At 48.6% G+C, this 20,074-nt stretch overlaps 1 protein-coding gene across 6 annotated transcripts in view; it reads right to left on the reverse strand.

Moving 5' to 3' along the window:
- Positions 1-20,074, reverse strand: part of COL20A1 (collagen type XX alpha 1 chain) — a 45,810-nt gene that overhangs the window by 19,691 nt on the left and 6,045 nt on the right. For 4 of the 6 annotated variants that reach the window (XM_080557830.1, XM_080557827.1, XM_080557828.1 and 1 more), the window contains exons 4-22: positions 18,925-19,035; positions 16,962-17,105; positions 16,594-16,752; positions 16,197-16,397; positions 14,814-14,969; positions 14,003-14,122; positions 13,710-13,874; positions 12,497-12,658; positions 11,165-11,337; positions 10,275-10,404; positions 9,593-9,738; positions 8,176-8,299; positions 7,590-7,729; positions 7,292-7,421; positions 6,633-6,775; positions 5,427-5,559; positions 2,647-2,789; positions 1,877-2,006; positions 1,525-1,581 (exon numbers count right to left, since the gene is read on the reverse strand). In XM_080557830.1, the coding sequence (XP_080413956.1) occupies positions 1,525-1,581; positions 1,877-2,006; positions 2,647-2,789; positions 5,427-5,559; positions 6,633-6,775; positions 7,292-7,421; positions 7,590-7,729; positions 8,176-8,299; positions 9,593-9,738; positions 10,275-10,404; positions 11,165-11,337; positions 12,497-12,658; positions 13,710-13,874; positions 14,003-14,122; positions 14,814-14,969; positions 16,197-16,397; positions 16,594-16,752; positions 16,962-17,105; positions 18,925-19,035 (2,667 nt within the window). The remainder of the gene's footprint in view (positions 1-1,524; positions 1,582-1,876; positions 2,007-2,646; positions 2,790-5,426; positions 5,560-6,632; positions 6,776-7,291; positions 7,422-7,589; positions 7,730-8,175; positions 8,300-9,592; positions 9,739-10,274; positions 10,405-11,164; positions 11,338-12,496; positions 12,659-13,709; positions 13,875-14,002; positions 14,123-14,813; positions 14,970-16,196; positions 16,398-16,593; positions 16,753-16,961; positions 17,106-18,924; positions 19,036-20,074) is intronic. The other 2 variants (XM_080557831.1, XM_080557832.1) reach the window with 2 other exon arrangements.

The raw sequence follows: 20,074 nt of genomic DNA on the forward strand, positions 1-20,074 counted from the left end.
ACATAGGTTTACATACGTGTAACATAATTCCTATAGAATTGAGTATAAAACTATTAAAGGGATCTATAGAAACATTAAGAAATCAGTTACTGAAGCTTAAGTCTCAAAACAACCTGTTTGAGCTTGAACAGCCCCTGGTTGTGGAGCAACGTCCTGCATGCAGGACGATCCCATGTCTACAAGCCACACATCTGCTCTTTTCCTCCCCCTTACAGAAACCAAACAGCTTTCCAAATGCAAACCATTGTTCAGAATTGAAGCAAGGTGAAGAAAATAAGTTTCCCTCCAAACTCATATAAACAGGCTGTGGTCTTGCCCATTCACCAGGTATCTGACTGCCTTGCCTGGGGGTCAGGGAGCTCCTTCTGACCCTCGCCCAGACCCCAGTGTCCGTCTCGCTGGTGCCCTGGGGATCTTCACCTCCCTCCAGCACTTGGGTTGCTCACAGCCCTTTGATCTGGCAATGCTCGGCTCAGAAAAAGCATATCAGAGTCAGGGTAAAGGAACCCTGACACTGATAGCGTGCACTTCTGCTTTGAAGATTTTTCCTTGACTCCCAGTCTAGGATTCCTGCTGTCTTGTTGTTCTCTTTGTTTTTTGTTTTTCTCCCCAAATCCCAGCCGAATGCAGTCACTGTACAACAATCATCCACTCCTGCACCATGTCAGACCATTTCTCTCAGTAACTTGGTTATATATCAATGTTTGAGTCTTTTACTGCACATCCAACATACTTGCCAAAATTATTACATATCATCTCCACTTCTTCAAAGAGTAATTATTTTATAAATTACACAATTTAGTATTTCTCCTGTGGTCTTTTCAGTGATCATAGCCATGCATGCTATAATAAATTCTACACCAACATTAGGGGATAATTGTTTTCTACTTGAAAGTTCACAGCATTTTCCTCTGTGATCTGAACACCTGCACAGTTCCTCAATAAGCCACTTGAAAACCAAGTCTGATATTTTGTTTGTTGGGTGCAAACTAAAATTTACTCATCTAATCTGCTTCATTCTCCCTTCTTGGCTTCCCTCAGTAAATTTTAAAGCTGCGGTTTTGTTTAGAATCATTTGAAAGTAGACAGGAAAAAGCATTAATGCCACAATATCTGTATTCCAATATTTCCTTCTTAAGAGCTTTTTATAACCTTGTTAATTCAACAACTAGTCCACTTCATAGTTTGCTTTATATCAACAGGGAGAACATACGCTCATTAAATTTAATAAGGGACTTTACAAGGAACTTTAATTTAAAACATGTCATCATTCTCCTTGCTCCATTTTGGTCAAGTTGTGCAGAAATCCTTTAAACACTCTATCAATTTCTTTACTGGGTGAGCCTGCTTTTAAGGTGATGTGGTTCCAATCTCTCCTTGGACTGATTCACAGTCCCCAGGGGTGTCCGTCAAGAAGTGCCATACCAGCTCCTGCCTGTCCTGAAGGACCCATGCTGTGTGGTGTGTTACAGGAAAATAAATAAATAAATAAAATAGCAAAGCCAGCCTTTATAGGTGATTTACCCTCTGTTTTAGATGGGACGAATCCTCGTATTGAAGGCAGTTTAGACATCACAGGAGCTGAAAGAGAAAGCAACGTACACGTGAGCTCTGTTGTTCAGAACCGTGATGCTTGGCTCAGGATCTGCACGGCCACCAGCCCTTCTCGCTCATCCCTGAATTACAAATAAAGCATGGGAGGAGAGCAGAAACTGGGGCAGGATTTTCCCTTTTCCAGGTTAGCAGTGTGCCCTGCTGAGCAAAACCCTGGCCCTAACCACAGCCCAGGGTGAGGACATCGCTGTCCCTGTAGAGATTACCTCAGGTCTGATGGAAGAAAGGCAATGAAGACGCACATGTTGATGGGTTCACTCACCTGTCCGACCCGTTGCAGACGTGCTCTCGCTCTCTCCCGTGTAGTGGACAGCCGAAACGATCACCTTGTAGGCTCGGTCAGGCAGCAGCGACTGCAAGGTCACGCTGCTGCTTTTCCCAGAAGCCATGATCTACAATAGAGTGGAAAAAAGAGCTCAGAATTTGGGCCGGCTTCCCATTATAATTTATTCACACCCTGGGATTACACTGAGGGTTTCTAGCAGTGAGTCCTAGAACAGACATGCTCAGGGCATCATCCCCACTTTGTTCAGGCAATGGTAAAAGTAAACCAAAGAAGCTTGACTATGCATTGCCATCAGACCAATCGTGTCCATGGGAAGAGCATTTCCCTATGTAAATACCCCAATATTCCCCATGCAGATGGGTCAAAAGATCCTTATAACATGGTAACCTGTCTGGGTCAGAGTAGAAAACGTACATTTTAGAAGGTTGATGTATAACATCCCCAGGTCAGAGGGGCACTAGACTTATCCTTTAACACTTGGAGAATTCCCCCTGCTCCCCCTGGTCCATGTGGAGAAAGCCGTGTTATTAGCAGTTTTGATGAACAAAAAATAACATAATCACAAGGAAGCTTGGAAGTCTTCACAAAACAACATGTCAGCAATTAAAGGGAAGAGATTTGGGTTTGTACTCCTGCAAACCACTTATCCTTAGGGCACATCCTACTGGAGTGAGCCTTGGGTGTGAAACTGTCCCCATGTCCCTCTGCTCTGGTGCCTGTCCCCTGCAAAGGAGCTGGAGTCTTACTGTTTGCTGAGTGCCAGTATCAGAAACGGGGCTGTAGGTGATTTTGTAGTGCTGTACGCGGCCCTCGGGGGGCTTCCAATGGACCTGGAGGCTGGTGGGGCTCTCGGAGTCGATGAAGAGGTTGGTGGGTGGGCTCCGGGAATCTGCAGGGGATTAAAGGTGAGCAGCGTGAAAGTCTGGTAGCAATGCATGTAAATGGGGTCAGCCTCACATGCTTCCAGACCCCTTCCTGAATGTTTCTCTGCTCTGCTGCTGACCAGGGCTCGAAGCAGAAGCAGTCACCTCAGGGACCAGGCAGGGGAGGAAACAGAGCCCGGAGGAAGGAGGGTTGCCTGAGTACAACATGGTACAACTCAGGCATTCAGAAATTCAAAGCCTAGGACCAGAAAAAGAATATAAATAAATAAATCTTTGATGGGGAGAAGAGTTCTGGAAACATGAGGAAAAGAGATCCTTTGTATGTATCGTGGACTAACACCAAAGAACACCCTCCACAAAGACCATTTCAGCAAAGATCTGGAAACAGTGTAAAAATAGCTTGATTGCTGGTTAAGCCTGGATCAAAGCTCATGTATCATCGTTTCTACTATTTCTTGGCTTTTCCTTTGTTTTAAAATCATTCTAAATAAAAAATACACAAAGCATCCAGCGCACAGCACTTTTGCCTAGCACTTCTCACACCACCACCCACAGCCTTGGGGAGGGGATCCATGTACAAAGCCTGAGCTACTCCCCTTTTCCTGGCCCTGCACCATGATGTGTGGATGTATCCCGAATGGGTGATGGGCTGAGACATGGTCATCAAGAACAGGGTTTGCCAGAGATGAAAGCTGAGCAGCTTTTAATTATGTAAATGCATTTCTTTTCCTGGGGTCCCGCTGTGTAGCAAACTGGATCTGGCAACAGAGGCTATTATGCTGGAGGGATTTCTCTGGGCAGGGGCTGGGGGTCAGTAAGGGAAAGACAGAGGGGGCTAAATCCATCTGCTGCTCAAACACGGGACTCGAGAGCATGGGGTCACCTACTCCAGGAGTTTGTTTCCAAGCAGTTTCTTGGTGTGTACAAACTTCTGGCCTTAAACCCACACTGATATGAAGACAAAGAAGTCTTGGAAAGAGAAAAAGCAGCTTTTTTTTTTTTTTTCTCCAGAAGAGACTAAAAATGATGGGTGAGGCCTAAAGACAGCCAAGGACACACACCCAGGCTATGAAGTTCCTATTCTGCAGTTTTTACCTGCAGTGCAAACAAGCTCTTCTGCCCACCCAGCAAAGTCTGAGGTGACCTTAGAGCACATGTTGAACGAAGATTATTTGCATCTTCATTGATCCTCCTTCCCTTTTTCTGGACAAAATGAGCCTACTTTTCCTGAAGCTGAACCAAGTTTTGCTGGGAGCTGAATCAGGCTGGAGGCTGTTGCTGTGCATCACCACAAGGTAAAGCAGGGAAGAAAACAAGTGTGGGAGGAAAAGTCACTTCAACGGCGCTATTATTAGTGCTGTGCTATACCTCTGCGTCTTTGCTGTCTGCATTGGCTATTTCATTCAGCTGACGTAAGTGGAGGCTCTGTTTAAGTGAACAAAAGGAAAGTTAAGTAAACTCTTCCAAGTTGGGTTTATTCTGGAAAGCCCGCAGGCCCTGCAGAATCTGATGGCATGGATCTGACAGCCAGGGGAAAGGTCAGCTCCTGAAGCTGCCCAGGAGGAAGGAAGCATCTCTGGCACAGAGGACACCATCTGCGCTTTCACTTGCCTCCTGAGCCTCTGCACCCTGCTCCTCCACAGGAGGAATCCCGGGCTGCTCGCTCTTGGGTCCAAGCAAGGACTGCTTGCCCAAATACTCTTAGAAGAGCACCATTACATGGTATTTGCAGTGGGCTGAGGCAGCTCCTTTAACATTTTGCAATTTATGCTTTAAAATAGTCATTCGCTTTTCTGAAGCCTCTAAACAGCTCTAATATTCCCTTTTTTCTCATAGAGCTGTGGGATGCTTTCATTATTATTTTTTTCTCGTTGACATGCAGCTCCCAGGTACTTGCCTGAGGTTAGCTTTCTGTAAACAAATGCTATTGTTATTCATTATTAATAAAACCTGAGCTTCTTATTCCAGTATTGCCATTTACTCTGAGCTTCATCAGCTCAACACCAGCCTAAAAGACTTTATTCTGCAAAAGAGGTTGAGAGCTGAGAGATGAAGGAGAGAACTGCTGCTGAATGAATTGTATTCCATTCACTGCCAACAAAGCCATTATACTGGCAATATTAATTAAGAGGACCTCTGGGAATACTACTTTTTAAACCTCATATCCAGCCTGTACAAAGTGAGATTTAGATAATGCTTCCATGCAGAGTCTGCCTGCAGGATTCTCTCTCATTCTTTAAGTGCCCTCAGATGATGCACAGCTCAGCAATGATGTAGTTAAAGAAATCCTCACCCTCCTTAGCAGACAATATTTTACTAACAGGAAACGTTCATTAGGCAGCATGGCAGCACATTCAGCTGAGCACCCTACAGAAAGCCAATGCATTTGCATCAATACACCATACAGAAGGGGAAAGTAATGCATCAGCCAGCTCATGCTTGCCCAGCCTATTTTTCCTCAGGAGAAATTCAGAATGCTAAGATGGGAACCTAAATATCTCTAGCCACTTTTAGACATTCAGGTTTGGGTTTTAAGAGCTGCAGAAGAACAGACCTGAGCTGACGGTCTGTGCTTGGATCTGAGGCATCCCATGCCCTCGTTGTTATCCCTGGGCTGTGGATACCGAGCATTGATCACTTACTGGTCCTGTGCTGAACAGAAACCGTGTCACTTCGAGCACCATCTTTGTAGTAGGCCCAGATGGATATTTTGTAGTCTGTGTTCTTCTGCAAGCCTGGCAGGATGGCAGTTGCCACATTTCCAGCGATGGAGAGCTACGGCAGGGCAAGAAATGAGTCAGTTGAATCCCCAGGCTTCCCCAGTCTAGTTCATGCCATCTGAAGGTCTGGCTCACAGACTGCCTGTAGGCACAAACGAGTTAGCGCAGGGCTTTGGGGACAAAGTCAACTCTTGTGGGTTGTACAAATCTAAGCAAAGGCAAAGTTCCAGCCCTAATTAATGCAGAGTAGATACCCGTGCATTGCTGGCCAGTTATATTTAACAGCTATACCAGTACCACAGCACAGTGCTCTGATACAAGATAGTCAACCTGCCACGAGCACAAAATCCATCTGCTGAGCTTCCATCTTTTAGCTGTATTGGGGACACAAGCACCAGCATACCCCTATTCCAGCCCAAATGTGAAGCCTTTTATGGGAGACTCATGCATATTTGATCCACTTCAACTGCTGTTTGCACTCATACTGAAAATAAGGGCTTGAGATGAAAGAGGCCACCTGGTCCACCCCCTCCCCTGCTGCATCAGCTCTGGGCCTGGTCATTCTCCTCCATAAGCTCCTCAGTTGGACCTCATCCTTCTTGAGGAGCAGTATCCCAAAAGCAGTCACTGCTTATCACCACTATAAATACTTGAGTATTATCTTTGTCTTCTCCACAACAACTTGACATTGTGGGCTGGTGATTTTCTGCAACCCCAGATCTTTTTCTACAGAATTGCTTCTTAGCGATTTATTCGACATCCTGTATACCTGTAGTTAATTATTCCTGTCTAAGCTTAATACTTTCTGCTTGTCCCTATTCAATTTCATCCTTGAGGTTTTTTTCCAGAACAATTCTGCAATCTTCAAAGAGCCTGGAGGACTCCAACCCTGCCGCCCTGCTGTCCCTCCTGCTTCCAGCACTCAAGGTGACAACTGCACCGCACAGAGCCGGGCCCAGGCCAGACCCTGTCTTCACTGCACAGGCAGTGGTGGTGATCTGCTGAATTTCCTGAGCCCATTAACCCGAAAAGATTTGCATCTCTCCCTGACACTCCTGCAGCTGAGCGCAGAGCCATCAAGCAGACCCAAATCCAGCCCATCCTCCCCAGCTGTGCGCAGGTCCGTACCTCCTGAGGCTTCTCCCCACCGGCTGTGCTCCATTTGATCTGATAGACAACCACGTCGGAGGCAGCGACGGCTTCCCACTGCAGCCGGAGGCTGTTCCCAGAGAGCTCGGTCACCTTCAGGGCCCGCGGCGGGGGGACCTTTACTGAGGGATGCAGAAGGAAACGGAGCTGAAGCGCTGACAGCGCCTCATCAGAGCCAAGGTGGGGAGCAGATGGTCGGGGAGCAGCACACCAACCAAGCAGATGTCCGAGCCCAGCCTGTCTTTCACTTCTTCAGACCCAAATGACAACAGCCATCAGGACAGAGAGGGTAAATCACTTTTAAAACCCTAATTAAGGAGGGATTATTTCATTTGTGGAGAGGACATGTGTCGCTCTGGTACTGTAAAGAGGAGAAGGCTCCAAAGGACATGGAGGTTAGCAATACACAGTGCTTTTTCCTTATTTGCTTTCTCCTTTTATTCCTTCTGCTCCGTTTTAAACATAACAGAGCTGGGCATGTACCACACATAAAGAATAACAGACATTTGGGTTTTGTGCAAGGCTTTGGGTCATAACATGCTGGGACCAGGTCTTCAAGACATCCCAGTTTACACACACTTAGTAGCCAATTTTGCCATCTGTAAAAAGGACAAAAGCCATTTCCATTCCCTACTTACAGGTGGTAATGTTGCCGGTAATCGGAAAGGAGTCGCCTTCATCATACGTGGACCTGACACTGATGAAGTACTGGGTAAGGGAGGACAAAGGCCTCAGGACCGTGGATGTTGCAGTGCCAGGAACCTCGACCTGTGAAGGAGGAGGAGGAGGAGTTAGGAGAGAAGCGTGGAGGAGGCTGCAGAGGGCACACAGCTGGCAACTGCCTCAAAAAACACCCATTTCAGAGTTAAAATCCTGCCAGCAGACAGTGCTCCCTGAGAAGAGGGCGGTGTCTGGCCTCCCACCTCGGGGACTCACCTCCCCGGTGTTGCTCCCTCCGCTCGCCTCGTAGGTGACGTGGTGGGCCTTCACCGCCCGAGACGCGGCCTCCCAGCTGACGCGGACGGACGCATGGCTGAGCTCGGAGAAGCTCAGGTACCGGGGGGGACTCAAGGGCACTGCAACAACAGTTGGTGACGGCACCCCAGGGTTTCAAAGGCTGCACGAAGGCAACCCCGCTGGTTGCCTCCTGCTGCGCTTAGAGGACTCCACCTTGAACTAAAAAACTCTTTCACCACGGAGGAAAATATTCTCCATGTCACTGCTGTAGGTGCCTCTGGGGTGTAGTGAAAGGCTACCTGGGCTTTAGGTGGAGAAACAGCCAAGTAATTCCCCTTTTCTCCCCCCATAAAAGACCTCAGGGAACAGCTCTTTCAGGAGTCCTCTTTTACCAGGGGAAAATCGTTCCTTTTCACAGCTCACCAAGGGATTAAAGGTCCCCGCAGGGACTGAGATTTGCTTAATATAAGGCAGGGTTTACATACAAGCCACATGCCCAATACGAGAAGCACCTCATCTAACAAATTTATCCTGCTTGAACGATTTAATAACAGCTTAAACTTACAGGTGGTTTCCTGGATGCTGGCAGGATCGCTTGCATCTTCCCCGTACATCGCATACACGGCAACAGAGTACTCCGTGCTGGGCGACAGCCCACCCAGCAGGACCTCAGGCTGGGCCACCTTCACCTGCCAACAGAGAGCCGCCTTGGGGCACCCTTCAGCTCTGGGGCACCCTCTGATACCATCAGCAGAGCAAAACCTTACAGAGGCACAGGCCAAGGTCCCTTTTGTATCACTAGTGACACCTGCACACTCGGACTTTCTCCCACCATGGTCTGCAGAGGTATCAATGTCTTATACAGAGGTGTTATTGTTTTGGGTGGATCTGGAGTTATCTGCAGTGAGCGGAAAGTGATTCATTGCTTCTAAGGAAAAATCTCACTGTGATTTTCCTGGGAAATTCACTAAATCAGAATGAACTGGAAAGTAGAAAGCAGAGCAGCTTTCATCACTGAAAATATTAAGCTTGGAGTATCACAAACCCCTATTCTTAGTGAGTTCTTAGTGAAAATCTCCCCCAGAAGGAAGGCAACATAGCAGGAAGCTAGCATAGATCTCTCTGTTTGTAGACATCCTGCAGTGACACCCCCCAGGACAGAGCACGGCCCAGAGGACACTGAGGTACCAAACATCCCTGAGTCACACACAGTGAGAGAGGATGGACGCGGAGCAAAGAAGTTGAGGTTTTAAGTGAAAGATGAGAATCCCATTTTCCTCGGGGGCCTGGAAAGCCAGGCTTGCAGAAGAGCTGCCTGCTGCAAGCAGGGCGATAGCGGCTGGGTTGCTGCCACCTGCCGCTAACACAGCACAGCCACAGCCTGCTGGCTGCAGAAATCCACCTTGAGGACTTACAGGAGTCTGCACAGGGCTGGGAACATTTTAATGTTGGTTTATCAGACATCCCATAGGTAGGTAACTGCAGAAATATTCTATAAGCTCAAATAAAATTTTAAATGGTGTTTTCTATTCAAATGTTCTGAAAGTTTTAAAAAATGTGAATATACATTTAAAGCAGAGTACAAGCCTTAATTTCAGCTATTACTGTGCCATCAGGAGGGACCTTAGAAGTGTTTTAGGATTTTCCACTCTTTGAGCACTGTTTTGATTTTATATGGTGTCATAATTCTCTCTCAAAAGGTTGGTGAAAATTGCCCTAACAAATTTTCAATTAACATTTTAAGATAAACAAAACAAAGGCATTTCTGTATAGCCTCGAGGATACAGAAATTACTCTGGAAGCTGAAAAGATATGAGCTCTGTCCCTGGAGTCCCAAAGATTTCTGTGTTTCAGATCTGCTCTATATAAAACGGTCACTACTTAAATCCCACATAGAGGCAGGGTTTCATTTTGGCCTAAAGTAACTGAGAAGAGTCCAGGCAGAGCAAAACCAATATTGTTGTTATTCTCATGAGCCCTACCTCCATCGTATAGTCCTCTGCTCCATCAGGGGCTGCAGAGCAGAGCACCAGGTACTGCGTGGCTCCTGGGGCTGCCTTCCAGCTCAGCCTCATACTGTTGTGGCTCAGCTCAGAGACGCGCAGGGAGCGGGGGGAAGACAGAGGCACTGGGGGAAAAGAAAGGACAACTTCAGCGCGTGAGGTCTGAGACAGCTCAAACCCCGCAGGAGAGCTGGGTTTACGACAGCTACTGCAAACTGGTGGACATCCATCCCGTGTCTGACACAGTGGGATGATCGCTTTGCAAGGAATAGGGTTAATTCATCTGCAGCCCAGCGACAGCAAAGGGGCAAGGTGTTGCAAGACATTTTTAGCATGGTGTGTTACTGCTGTGACAAGGTGAGCTGAGTACAGCGGAGGTGAATGGTGGTACAGAATGACATGAGTGGAAAGGGACGCCTGAAGGTCTCTGGCCCAACTTTGCTGCTCAAAGCAGGGCCAGATTACAGAAGGATGCTCAGGGCCTTGTCCAGTCAAGCTCTGAACATCTCCAAGGATAGAGATAGCTGTAGATGGACCATCTGAACTTGAGGGAGGAGGGGAAATACAATGCCAGGCTGCAGACTGAGGTGGTTGCAAAGACAGAGCTTTGCTCACCCATCACAACCATGCGTTGGAGTAATCCTCCCTACTCACGACCTACGTGTGAAGGTGACGCCTCTCAGGCCATCCCCAACAGCGGTGTCATAAATAGGAAACACCGACACCAGATACTCCGTGTGCGAGGTCAAGTTGGAAAGCCTCAGAGAGGAGACTGCTCCATCTAAAATCACCTGAAAGCACAAAGGAGGGCTGTCAGGACAGGGATGTGTCAGCTGCCCTCTAGCAAAAGAACAGCCTTCCTTGGCCAGCATGGTTTCTCTGTAGCACACCTGTGCCCAGAAACATGAAGTCTGATTGCCCTCCGAATTTTCTGACAGCTCATATCTCTGGGGAGGCTCTCTTGCCCTCCCCAAAATGAGAAGATAGGAGGCTGTAAACTTTCCTGTCCTCTAAGGATTGGATCTGTACAAACACCGAGCACAAGCCCCTAAACATGCTCTGAAATGAATGGAACAGTTCAGCTGGAAGGGACCTACAAATCTAATCAAGACCAATTGTCTTATCACATCAGGCCTAACCAAAAGTTAAAGTATATTATTAAGGGAAATCCATCAAGTATTTGGATTTGCTTTTCCAAATTTTTATATCCTTCGCAGATCAGCGTCCTTGGATAAATCTATATTCCCATATGTTCTGAGTCAAAACAGATGCTTTAGGGAGGGGATAACACTGTGCAAGAGAAAACTCCGCATCGACATAGTTTGCAGTAGTTCTAGAAACATGATGTTTATCCCATTTCCTCCTCTGTCTTGCCATCCTATCAGCTTTTTACTTACGCATTCAGTGCTTGTTTAATTTCATCTCTGGTTTTCGCTGATGCCCTATGATAACTGCACTCCTACCCTCGTCTCTCTGTCTACTCACCTACCTAAACCCCCAGCCACTGCCTGGAAGGCACTGCAGCCTCGGATGGCCAAAAAGGCCCCTCACCTCCTTGGGGGTGCCACCCTTCGATGGGTAATACACAATCCGGTATTTCTTTGGTGGTCTCAGAGGAGGACTCCAGGTCAAGTGCATGCTCTTAGAGGTCACAGCTGATATTTTAAGGTCAGTTGGGCTCAGCTGGGGACCCATATCTGTGGGGATATCTTTCACAGTGCTACCTAGTAATTAAAAACACAATTACTTTCTCATATTCAGACTTCTCATACCAAACATACTTCCTAGCTCATAAATATGAGTAACATTTTTCAAATCAAGTTGCAGTACCCTTTCCTACAGAGCACAGAAACTGTTCCAAACTGCTGTTAAATAAATATTTTAAAACTGGGCACCCAGAACATAAATACTCCACAGAGAACAGGCTGTGCATTTTGCTGGGAGCTGGGAATATTTTTTCAACAGAAATCTGTATTTTTGCCTGTATTCAAAAGATGACTTTTCAGTTATGAAGGTCCGTTAAAATTAACTATAAGACTTTATCTTGATTTATTTTTTTTAATGCAACACATCTTTCTTCAGGCTAACCTGCATCTGTGAAAATATGTCAAAACATATTTTCAAAAAAAAAAATCAAAGTACAAATTAATAAGAACAAATCAAATTATTTCTATGAATCTCCAGGGTGTTAAAATAAAAGTATGCTTGAAAGTTTGGCTTTCTCATTCTCCTTAGGCAAATCTTAGAGCAGAGAGAGATGGAAATATGTACATGATATTCCTCCTGAGGAATCTAAGCTAACATCTGGAGTAGTTCTTCACTCTTTTGTTCATCACGCAAGCTACCCTCCAGCAATATATATATATATATATATATATATATATAAATAACAGACTGTTTGGTTTTAACTTGAAAATGTCTTGGAGATTAATTAAAGTAAAGGGTGGGAAAAATCATGATTAGATATTTTGCTATCTCTTCCTATTTTCTTAGGGGAGTACACTCTCCCTAATATTAGTCATTTGGCTTTTCTTCCTCCTGTTAGTTGGAAGAAACTTGGGGAAGAAGATGGTCACAACGTATTTATCACATAAAAGGATAACTGGAACTGAACAGAAGCCCCCTGTTCCCTGCAGTGCTAGTTATTGGAAGAGCTGCACCCAGAGGGTCTTGTAAAAGACAATGGCCAACATGCTGACACGGCATGCCCATTTTCAGGCAGCAATAGGGCAGAGAAAGGAGATCAGCATGGGAGGAGAAGAGCTAGATGGTGCTGAGAAGGTGGTGGAGCTCATGGATGGATAGGTATGAGAGAGGATTTAGCAAGGAACGAGGCTGGCAAGGGGGAGAAAGCTCAGCCCTCGCTGAGAGGTTTCACTTCACCTGCGCTTTCCTTGCTCTTCTCCTTGATCCTGGCGCACAGGACCCGCGTGAGCCTGCTGACCAGGTTGCTGAGCAGGGGGAAATCCAGCACGTTGTACACCGTGAGCTCCAGCGGCTCCGAGGCCACCTGCTTCAGCTCGGCCTCGTCCGCGTTCTTCACCCCTGCGAGCAGAGCACAGCACCACGCTGAGCACAGGCCTCAGCCGGGAGCAGCTCCTGCCTCTGGCCTGCACATTGGCCTGCTCGGCCTACCAAGGCCTGCAGCAGACAGTTGATTTTGCTTCCACCGCTAGCGTTAAGGTCATCTGAGCATTGCCCAGGGATCCACCTGCTTGTCTGCGTCCAAACCTTTAGAGCTTTGCTAGTTTCCTTCCCCTCTTTGCTCTTGCAGTGCTTTTGAGATAACTCAAGTCCTGATGTCTAAGGACCAAGCAACGTTTCTTCCTCTAGCCAGAGAGGAAAACCACGGAGCCCAGACAAGACCAGACCTCCAAGAGATTTCAGGTGTACAGCTGTTAATCCATCATGCTGCCCGACACAGCTGAGGCTCAGCAGCTACACTCAGTCCGCGAAAGAAATCCCAGTGCCAGCCATTTAGGTCCATAGCCCCATATAATAAACCCTTGCTTCTGTGTTCCCAACTTAAATTAGCACGTAAAGTGTTGCGGATTGCAATTTTAGGAGAGTTTTCTATGTAACTTTATTGTCTACATATTACTCTTTAGCAGACTTTAGTCATCAAGGACAGAGCTGCTCAAGACCATTTTCTGTCTCATTATTACTGGCAGCCAGTGAAGAGCAGATAACATTATTATTCAGAGAAATGGAAAGTTTTGAGAGGCAGTAATTACAAAGGAGCTCTCCTGTCCTCCCCAGTACAATGTTCTCATTTCATTCCACAGCTGAGAACATTGTTCTCATGGCACAGGTTTCTGAGACTGGCAAAAGGCTTTACGGATGGGAGGTGAAAAATCTCTCATGTGAACAACTTTTTGTTTGTTTTTCTAAACTAACTAAATCCCCTTTGAAGACACTGCTTGTGCTGAATAAACGGCTTAATTTTCTTCTCAGGCACAACGTAACAGGGTCCTGCTCACTACCTTTACAGTGTCGGGATGCTCTTATCCAAGCTGAGGGAACATAGCCCTCAGGATGAAGAAGAGTGGAAGCAGGTTGGTTCTGTCCTACAGCCGATCGATGGCTGTGATCTTACCGATGGCAAATATCTCTACGCCCATGTTTTTCAAGGTCTGAGCAGCCAGGTTGGCATCATCCTGGGATTTTCCGTCAGTCAGGAGGATTACCAATTTCTCGGCCTCCAGCCGGGCGCCAGCATCTGGTTTCAGGTTTTGTTCCAGGACGTGTGTCAGCGCCAGGCCTGGGGAGGAGGACAGAGGGATGGGGAGCCACAGCCTGACAGACAACCCCCAGCCCTTATTCTTCTCCCTGCCCTCAGTTTCCTTGTCTAGCATCCCGTCTAGCGGAGATCTGAGAGGTGGGGGTTACCTGTAAAGGTGTTGCCACCCTTGTACCGCAAATTCCTCACTGCCTCCAGCACCTGGTCCCTCGTGGTGTAAGCACCCAGGTCCCACTCCGTGCGGGGGTCGCTGCTGTACTGGGACAGCCCTGGGGAAGGCAAGAGCTATTGGCATCATGCAAGTCAAGGTAAGCTGCAAGAGGAGACCTGTTTTGGGTAAGAGGTGACAGCTTGCCTTGGGAGAGTGACACAAAATGATGAATTGGACTGGGGTGAGCAGACCTGGCTACTAGCTCCACTTCTCTCCACGGTGGTACTTACCCTTGTGGCGCTACTCTGAAGCATTTGGCAAGGCTTCAGTGTTATTCAGGGTCAAACTAGCCAGTAGGAAGGATTTATGCTGACCAGTTTCACACACAGCCTGGCCAGTGCCATCCACTGGGTTTAGCATCCCTCAGAACTGGAAGCGGCACCATTATCAGCTGAGCCCAAAGCAATTCCAGCGTGGCATTGCCACCACATCTTTCTGTGCCGTGCTCCGTAGGCTGATCATTTCATCAGAGATGGGCAGCAAACCCCAAATGTATCTCAGCATCAAGCCCTCCCTGAGCACCCAGCTGGGTGCTGCCCATACAACTTCACTTCTGCTCACTGTGCAGCTGTTTCTTGCATGCTACAGGGTGGGGAAGTGTCAAGAGCGGCATGTAGGACCCCAGCCTAAAGGAATAAAAGCTCATCAGAGCAGCACAATAACACAGGAATGGAAAGCAAGGTCCCTTCAAACACAGACTGTATTTATGGAGGGATTTCCCAAGGTCAGGAAACAGGGAAGTGTCCTACCTACTCTTATCTTGTCTTGGGCAATGCTGAATGGGGAAATTAAAGTGCTCAGGAACTCTTTAATGAGCTTGAAGTTGCTGCGTCCGATGCTCCAAGATCCATCCACGAGCAGGACGATATCAGTCATTGCAGATGTGTCACACTGAAACTGGGAACCTGCGGGGGAATAAAGTCTGACATTGAGAGAAGAATTGTAAAGGAGGAAAAACACTTCAGTTTTAAGACAAGCCTGCAGTGTAAGACCTTGTCTGGACAGCAGATCGGACTGTCTGCTAGCCTGACACATCCCAGCACCTTAGAAGAAACCCTTGGTTAAGGGCAACCATCTCAGCACCAAGAAGTTGAGTGGTGAGCAGCTCCATTTCCACAAAGAAAGGGTTAAGCCTGCCAGGAAGAGCGTGTCTTGCCCAAGCTCTGCTCTCTGCAAGCTGTCAGCTCCATTACGTCTCAGCCCCAGCCCTTGCTTCCCTTCTATCTAGCCTAAGTCTCCAAGAACTGCAGGTGATTGCTTAATTCCATTCCATCGTGAGATCCCCTGTGGGCTGTAATTATTTTGTGGCTTTATATTAAATCCCATCTCTCTGTAAAAACCTGCTGGCATCACAGCTCCTCAAGCCCTGCCTTTCTGCCAGCCCTAGGCCTGCAGCTTAACAGATGATAAGATAGGGCATGCTGCTGATCGACCGCATCTTCCCTGAATATTTTTCAGATTTTTTTTTTCCATCTTTGGTAGAGGGAAATGGATAACTGCAACCCACTGCATGTGGATGGCAAGGAGTTACTCTCCCCTCTCATCTCATGACCGTGAATTTCTGCTGCTCTCAAAGGACCAAATGGGGATGCTCTGCCCCATTCCCACCACTTCAAAAGTGCTGTGAGACATCTGCCCTGCCACATCCTCAGCCGACGCATCTGAAGGTTAGCATGGATCAGTTAGCTGGGAAACGTGAAGGATGAGACCAGGAGGTGGAGCGGGTTGGGTAAGGAGCACCACTGATGTGCTCCTCCCTGCTGAAGGCATGGAAGGGGCCATGGCTCGGGGGTCTGTTGGAGAACACAAACTGGCACGGGTCTGTCTGAAGCAAGGAGAGGTGGCAATGTGAATAGAGAGAATAGAGGAAAAATCAATAAATTAATCCCTCTCGGAGGAATTTTTGTCCTAGCTCCAGTTTGCCTTTAAACCTGTGATGTTTTGCAGAACTCCAAACTTTTGCAGTGACCCCTGGCAGTTCTCCAATGTATGACTTAGCAAATAGGAGCGGTAGCAGCAGCACCTGTACTCTTAAAATCTCGGTGACAGAGAGGACTGGAGGCTTGTATATAGCAACCATTAGAGAAAACAGTGGGGAAGAAGGAGCAGGACATGTCTGAAACCCCTCTCACCTCTCCTCAGTGAATCCTTTGTGGGTTTTTCTTTTCCTAGAGACTCTCGCTCCGAGTTTGCGGGAGTGCGCTGGGATGATTTTGGGGCTGGCTGTGGTGTTTGTGTCTCAGCGGCCTCTGCATGGGACTGGCTTCTCGTGGCTTCTCCTGAGCCCTTGGGTTGAGTCCCCTTCTGCCTTTTCCTTTCGGCTCTGTCCTTTGCTGTGCTCCAAATAGAAGAAAAAAAATAAAAATAAAAAATTGTCCCGTGTGTTATCCCCATGCAACCTGTGTCTTAGTGAAAGAATGTCCCTGACAGAGCAATTCCCCTGAAAACTTCTGTATCTCCTGCTCCCTGGCAGCATGGCAGAGGCTCAAAATCCATCCAATGTGACTCCAGGACGGTCTGGGCACCCACCTGGCTGCACCAAGACAGCATTCGGGGGCGGTGGGGTGGGCTCTGCGCCCCCGCTGTGCTCAGCTGCTGAGCTCCCCGCGGAGGTGAGATTCTTTCCCGACGCAGCCCCCGCGTTCCTTCGGTTGTTTCTAGTCTGGGATGCATTTTTGAGGTCCTCTACTGTGGGAGGAACAGAAATAAGGAGTCACTCCAGGCAGGTCCGTGAGTCATGGTCCATCCCTCATCCCCTGGGTCTCCACCACTCCCCTGTCCAAGCTTGCAACCAAAATATCAAAAGGCTCAGTTTTGTGGCATGTTCTACGGGGCATATGGCAGAGCTGTATTTCCAAAAGCTCTCTGAATGGTAAAACATAGCTCTTCCTACTTACTCACGAACTTCCTCTTGGCAAACAAGGCTTCCTGGGAGCCGTTGAGCACGTAGACCTGCAGCGTGTATTCCTTGGTAGGGCTCAGCCCCCCCACGGTGGCTTTGGGAGTCTTGGTTTTCAGCATGACTTCTTGCTCTGAGTCCCCTGAGGTGGGATGAAGCCACAGCTCAGAAATTGCTAGAGCTTAAATTTAAGCTGACAGTAGCAAAAGCACCGCTAAAATGCCGAGAATGTCTGGCTGGGGACCTCAGTCGACTCGAATTTATTTTTTAATTCTGCAGATCTCTGATTTTGAATCTTTTTCCCCCATCCAGAGCTGAGAAAAACTTTTAAAAATCCCTGCTACGTGCCCCAAAATGGAAAACCAGTTCCCACCCAGCATTAGCGCAACTCCCACCCACTTCTCAAGGAGGTGCTGCCTGAAAACCCAATCTTTAGAGGGCAAAGGTTGGGCCGCCACCACCTGGGAAAACATCCAGCCAAGTGATGCGCTTGAGGTTGTGTGTGGCGGAGTGAGGAAGTGGTCTGACATCTCTGGAGGTCCCACGTGGCACCTGCAACTCGTTTTACTTATGCCGGCTGCTCCTGCTGTGCTCTCTCTGCAAGTCCCATGTCTCCCTAAAAGAAGCTGTCCTCTGTGGGGAGAGGGATCATTTTGGGGGCCAGCACTACCTCCAGACCCCTCCTGCTGCAGGGGGTCCTCCAGCCGTGCCTCACAGCCATGAGCCTTGTCCTGGGGCTGCGATGCAGCCACGAACTGGGACATTTCTGCCTTGGCACGGCAGCGAGCGGACGGAGCGAGGCAGCTCTGCAAAGCAGCAGCCAAATGCCGCGCTACATCCGCGGGGAATCTTTGGGACCGCAGCAACAAAACAAAGCGAGGGAGGCAAAGCAGCTCCCTAAAATCCTCTGATCAAGAAAGATCTACGAGCCTTTAATCGTGCGGATGGATGCGTTTCTGACCCCACCGTCCCTAGGGCTGGGAGCGGAGCTCTGCAGCCCACGCAGAGGGAAAGCCTCAGGCATGTGCAGGCTGGGGGATTCCCCGCGTTCCCGGGATGCTCATCGCTCCCCGCCGTGCTGAGGCCCGAGGAGGAGCAGGGCAGGGAAGGAATGAGAAACCTCCAGCTCCGGCTGGGCAAACAGGTGGGGGCTGAGCTAAAAGCAGGCGGCCGAGCACAAGCATTGCTGGCCCTGCTCTCCCCACCCGGCTGAGAAAGAGGCAGCGACTGGAAGCCAAATGCCAGCCGAGGCTAGGGTGTGCCTCCAGACACTGCTCCCCGCTGAGGGACGTGGTGTCCATCCAGCACCACCGCCAGAAACTGGGGGGAGCAGGAGCTTGGTCAGGGCAGGGAGCCAGCAGGCTGAGCTGTCCCTGTTTGGGGTCAAGGACATCCTGTCCCATGTCCCTAAAAGGTGGGGGGAGAGCAGAGAGCCCCCAGATAAGACCAGCAGGACCCCAATGAGGGCAGACACAGCAGCAGTGATTTGTTCTGCCAGTTATAACCATAGCACCATGAATCCATTTTCTGTTTTCTGCTCCACTTTGGGCAAATATGGTGCAGACGTGCAAGAAGGCACCCAGTGAGCACCTAGCTCATCGCACAGTCCTGGGGCAGCTCCCACAGGAGGGGCAGACAATGAGCCTTTCCTAACCTGTTTCCTCCCACAGTCCCAGGTACCACCACTTTCTGGGTAAAGTTTTCCCCCTGGGGAAGAGGGCTGAACTTCACCACGCTGTGAACAAGCACTACAGATTGGGTCCACGGTGGCCAGAAAGGCTCCTCATCCACCCTGCACGAGCAGGTAACCAACACCTAAATCCAAAACAACCAACAGATAATTCCCTCTGCCTTATCTCACCCCAGGTACCAGCACTATTCAGACCCCCCTGTCCTGCTGCCTCAGTCCCTTATGCACAGATAAATTGTCTGGCTCTGACATCCCACGTGCTCGCGCATACCTGCCATGGGTTTCACCCGCACTTTGTAGCCGTTGATATTCCCTTCGGTTTCTTTCCATTTCATCTGGAGCCTGTCTTCCGAGAGGACCGTGAGTTTCAGGCGGCCTGACCCTGGGGAGGAGGAGCCCCTGGGTGTCCGTGCTGCTGGGGATGCGATTTCTCCCTCTGCACACACCCACACAAAACACCCCACGTGCTGCCTCCTCTGAGGACTCGGGGTCTGCTGCAGTTCAGAGGGAACCTTCCCCATCCCATGTGAGTGCTCAGCATCCGTTGACACCACCCGGCTTCTCCTGCCACCCCTCTGCCAGGAAACCCACCACGGGCCACCAGGCGAGACCTCACTGCGCTCTGCCGCCACCAGGAAAAGCAGCCCAGAGGGATGCGAGGGTTTCTCTGCACCTCTCGCACCCCGAAGGACACCACCAAAAGCTTTCACGCAGTGTGTTTGGTTTCAGAGAGTGTGTTAGTGTAAATGTCTGAAATGGAAAGGCAGGAAATAGATAAAAGGGATAAAACGAGGCTCCTCAATGGGCTCGGGCTGCTAAGAATTACAGAAGTTCCCCAGGTGATGGATCCCATACTTCTGCAGAAAGATCATTTCAGGGGCAGCTCCAAGGATCAGCTGGGTATAGAAAGACGGAATAGGAGAGAGGGAGAAAGAAAAAAAAAGGCAGGAGAAACGAAGAAAGAAAAGCTGATAAAGTGCAAATAACCATTCCTGGCAGAACTGTAACTCAGGGGCACCAGCTTGTAGGAAGCAGCAAACTAAAATGGCAAATTCTGATTAAAAAAATAGTACAGGACAAGGAGGTAAAATGAAGGAAGAGCATATTCTGTTATCATCTCCGGATTTGGCAGAGATCTGTTAAAGCCCAGCTAAACGTCTCAGCTCATGTGTCACTTTGAGTCAGTGATTCCTTGGTGAAATGCAGCCGTACTGTCACACAAATGTCACCATATGAAGCTTTTTCACCTGACTGGCTGTAGGATGGCAACTCAGCAAATTTACCTCCCTTCCTCCCTGGTCCTGCGTCTACATCTGCCTTTCCAGCAGGCTGCCCTAATGTGCCATGAGTGAGCGCGTCCTTTGCCTGCATGGTTTAAGCATCTGCACTCAAATGCCCACCTCATTTGCAGTTGTTACCAA

Source organism: Anser brachyrhynchus (genome assembly GCF_964034855.1).
Source record: "Anser brachyrhynchus genome assembly, chromosome: 16".
Taxonomy (NCBI): Eukaryota; Metazoa; Chordata; class Aves; order Anseriformes; family Anatidae; genus Anser; species Anser brachyrhynchus.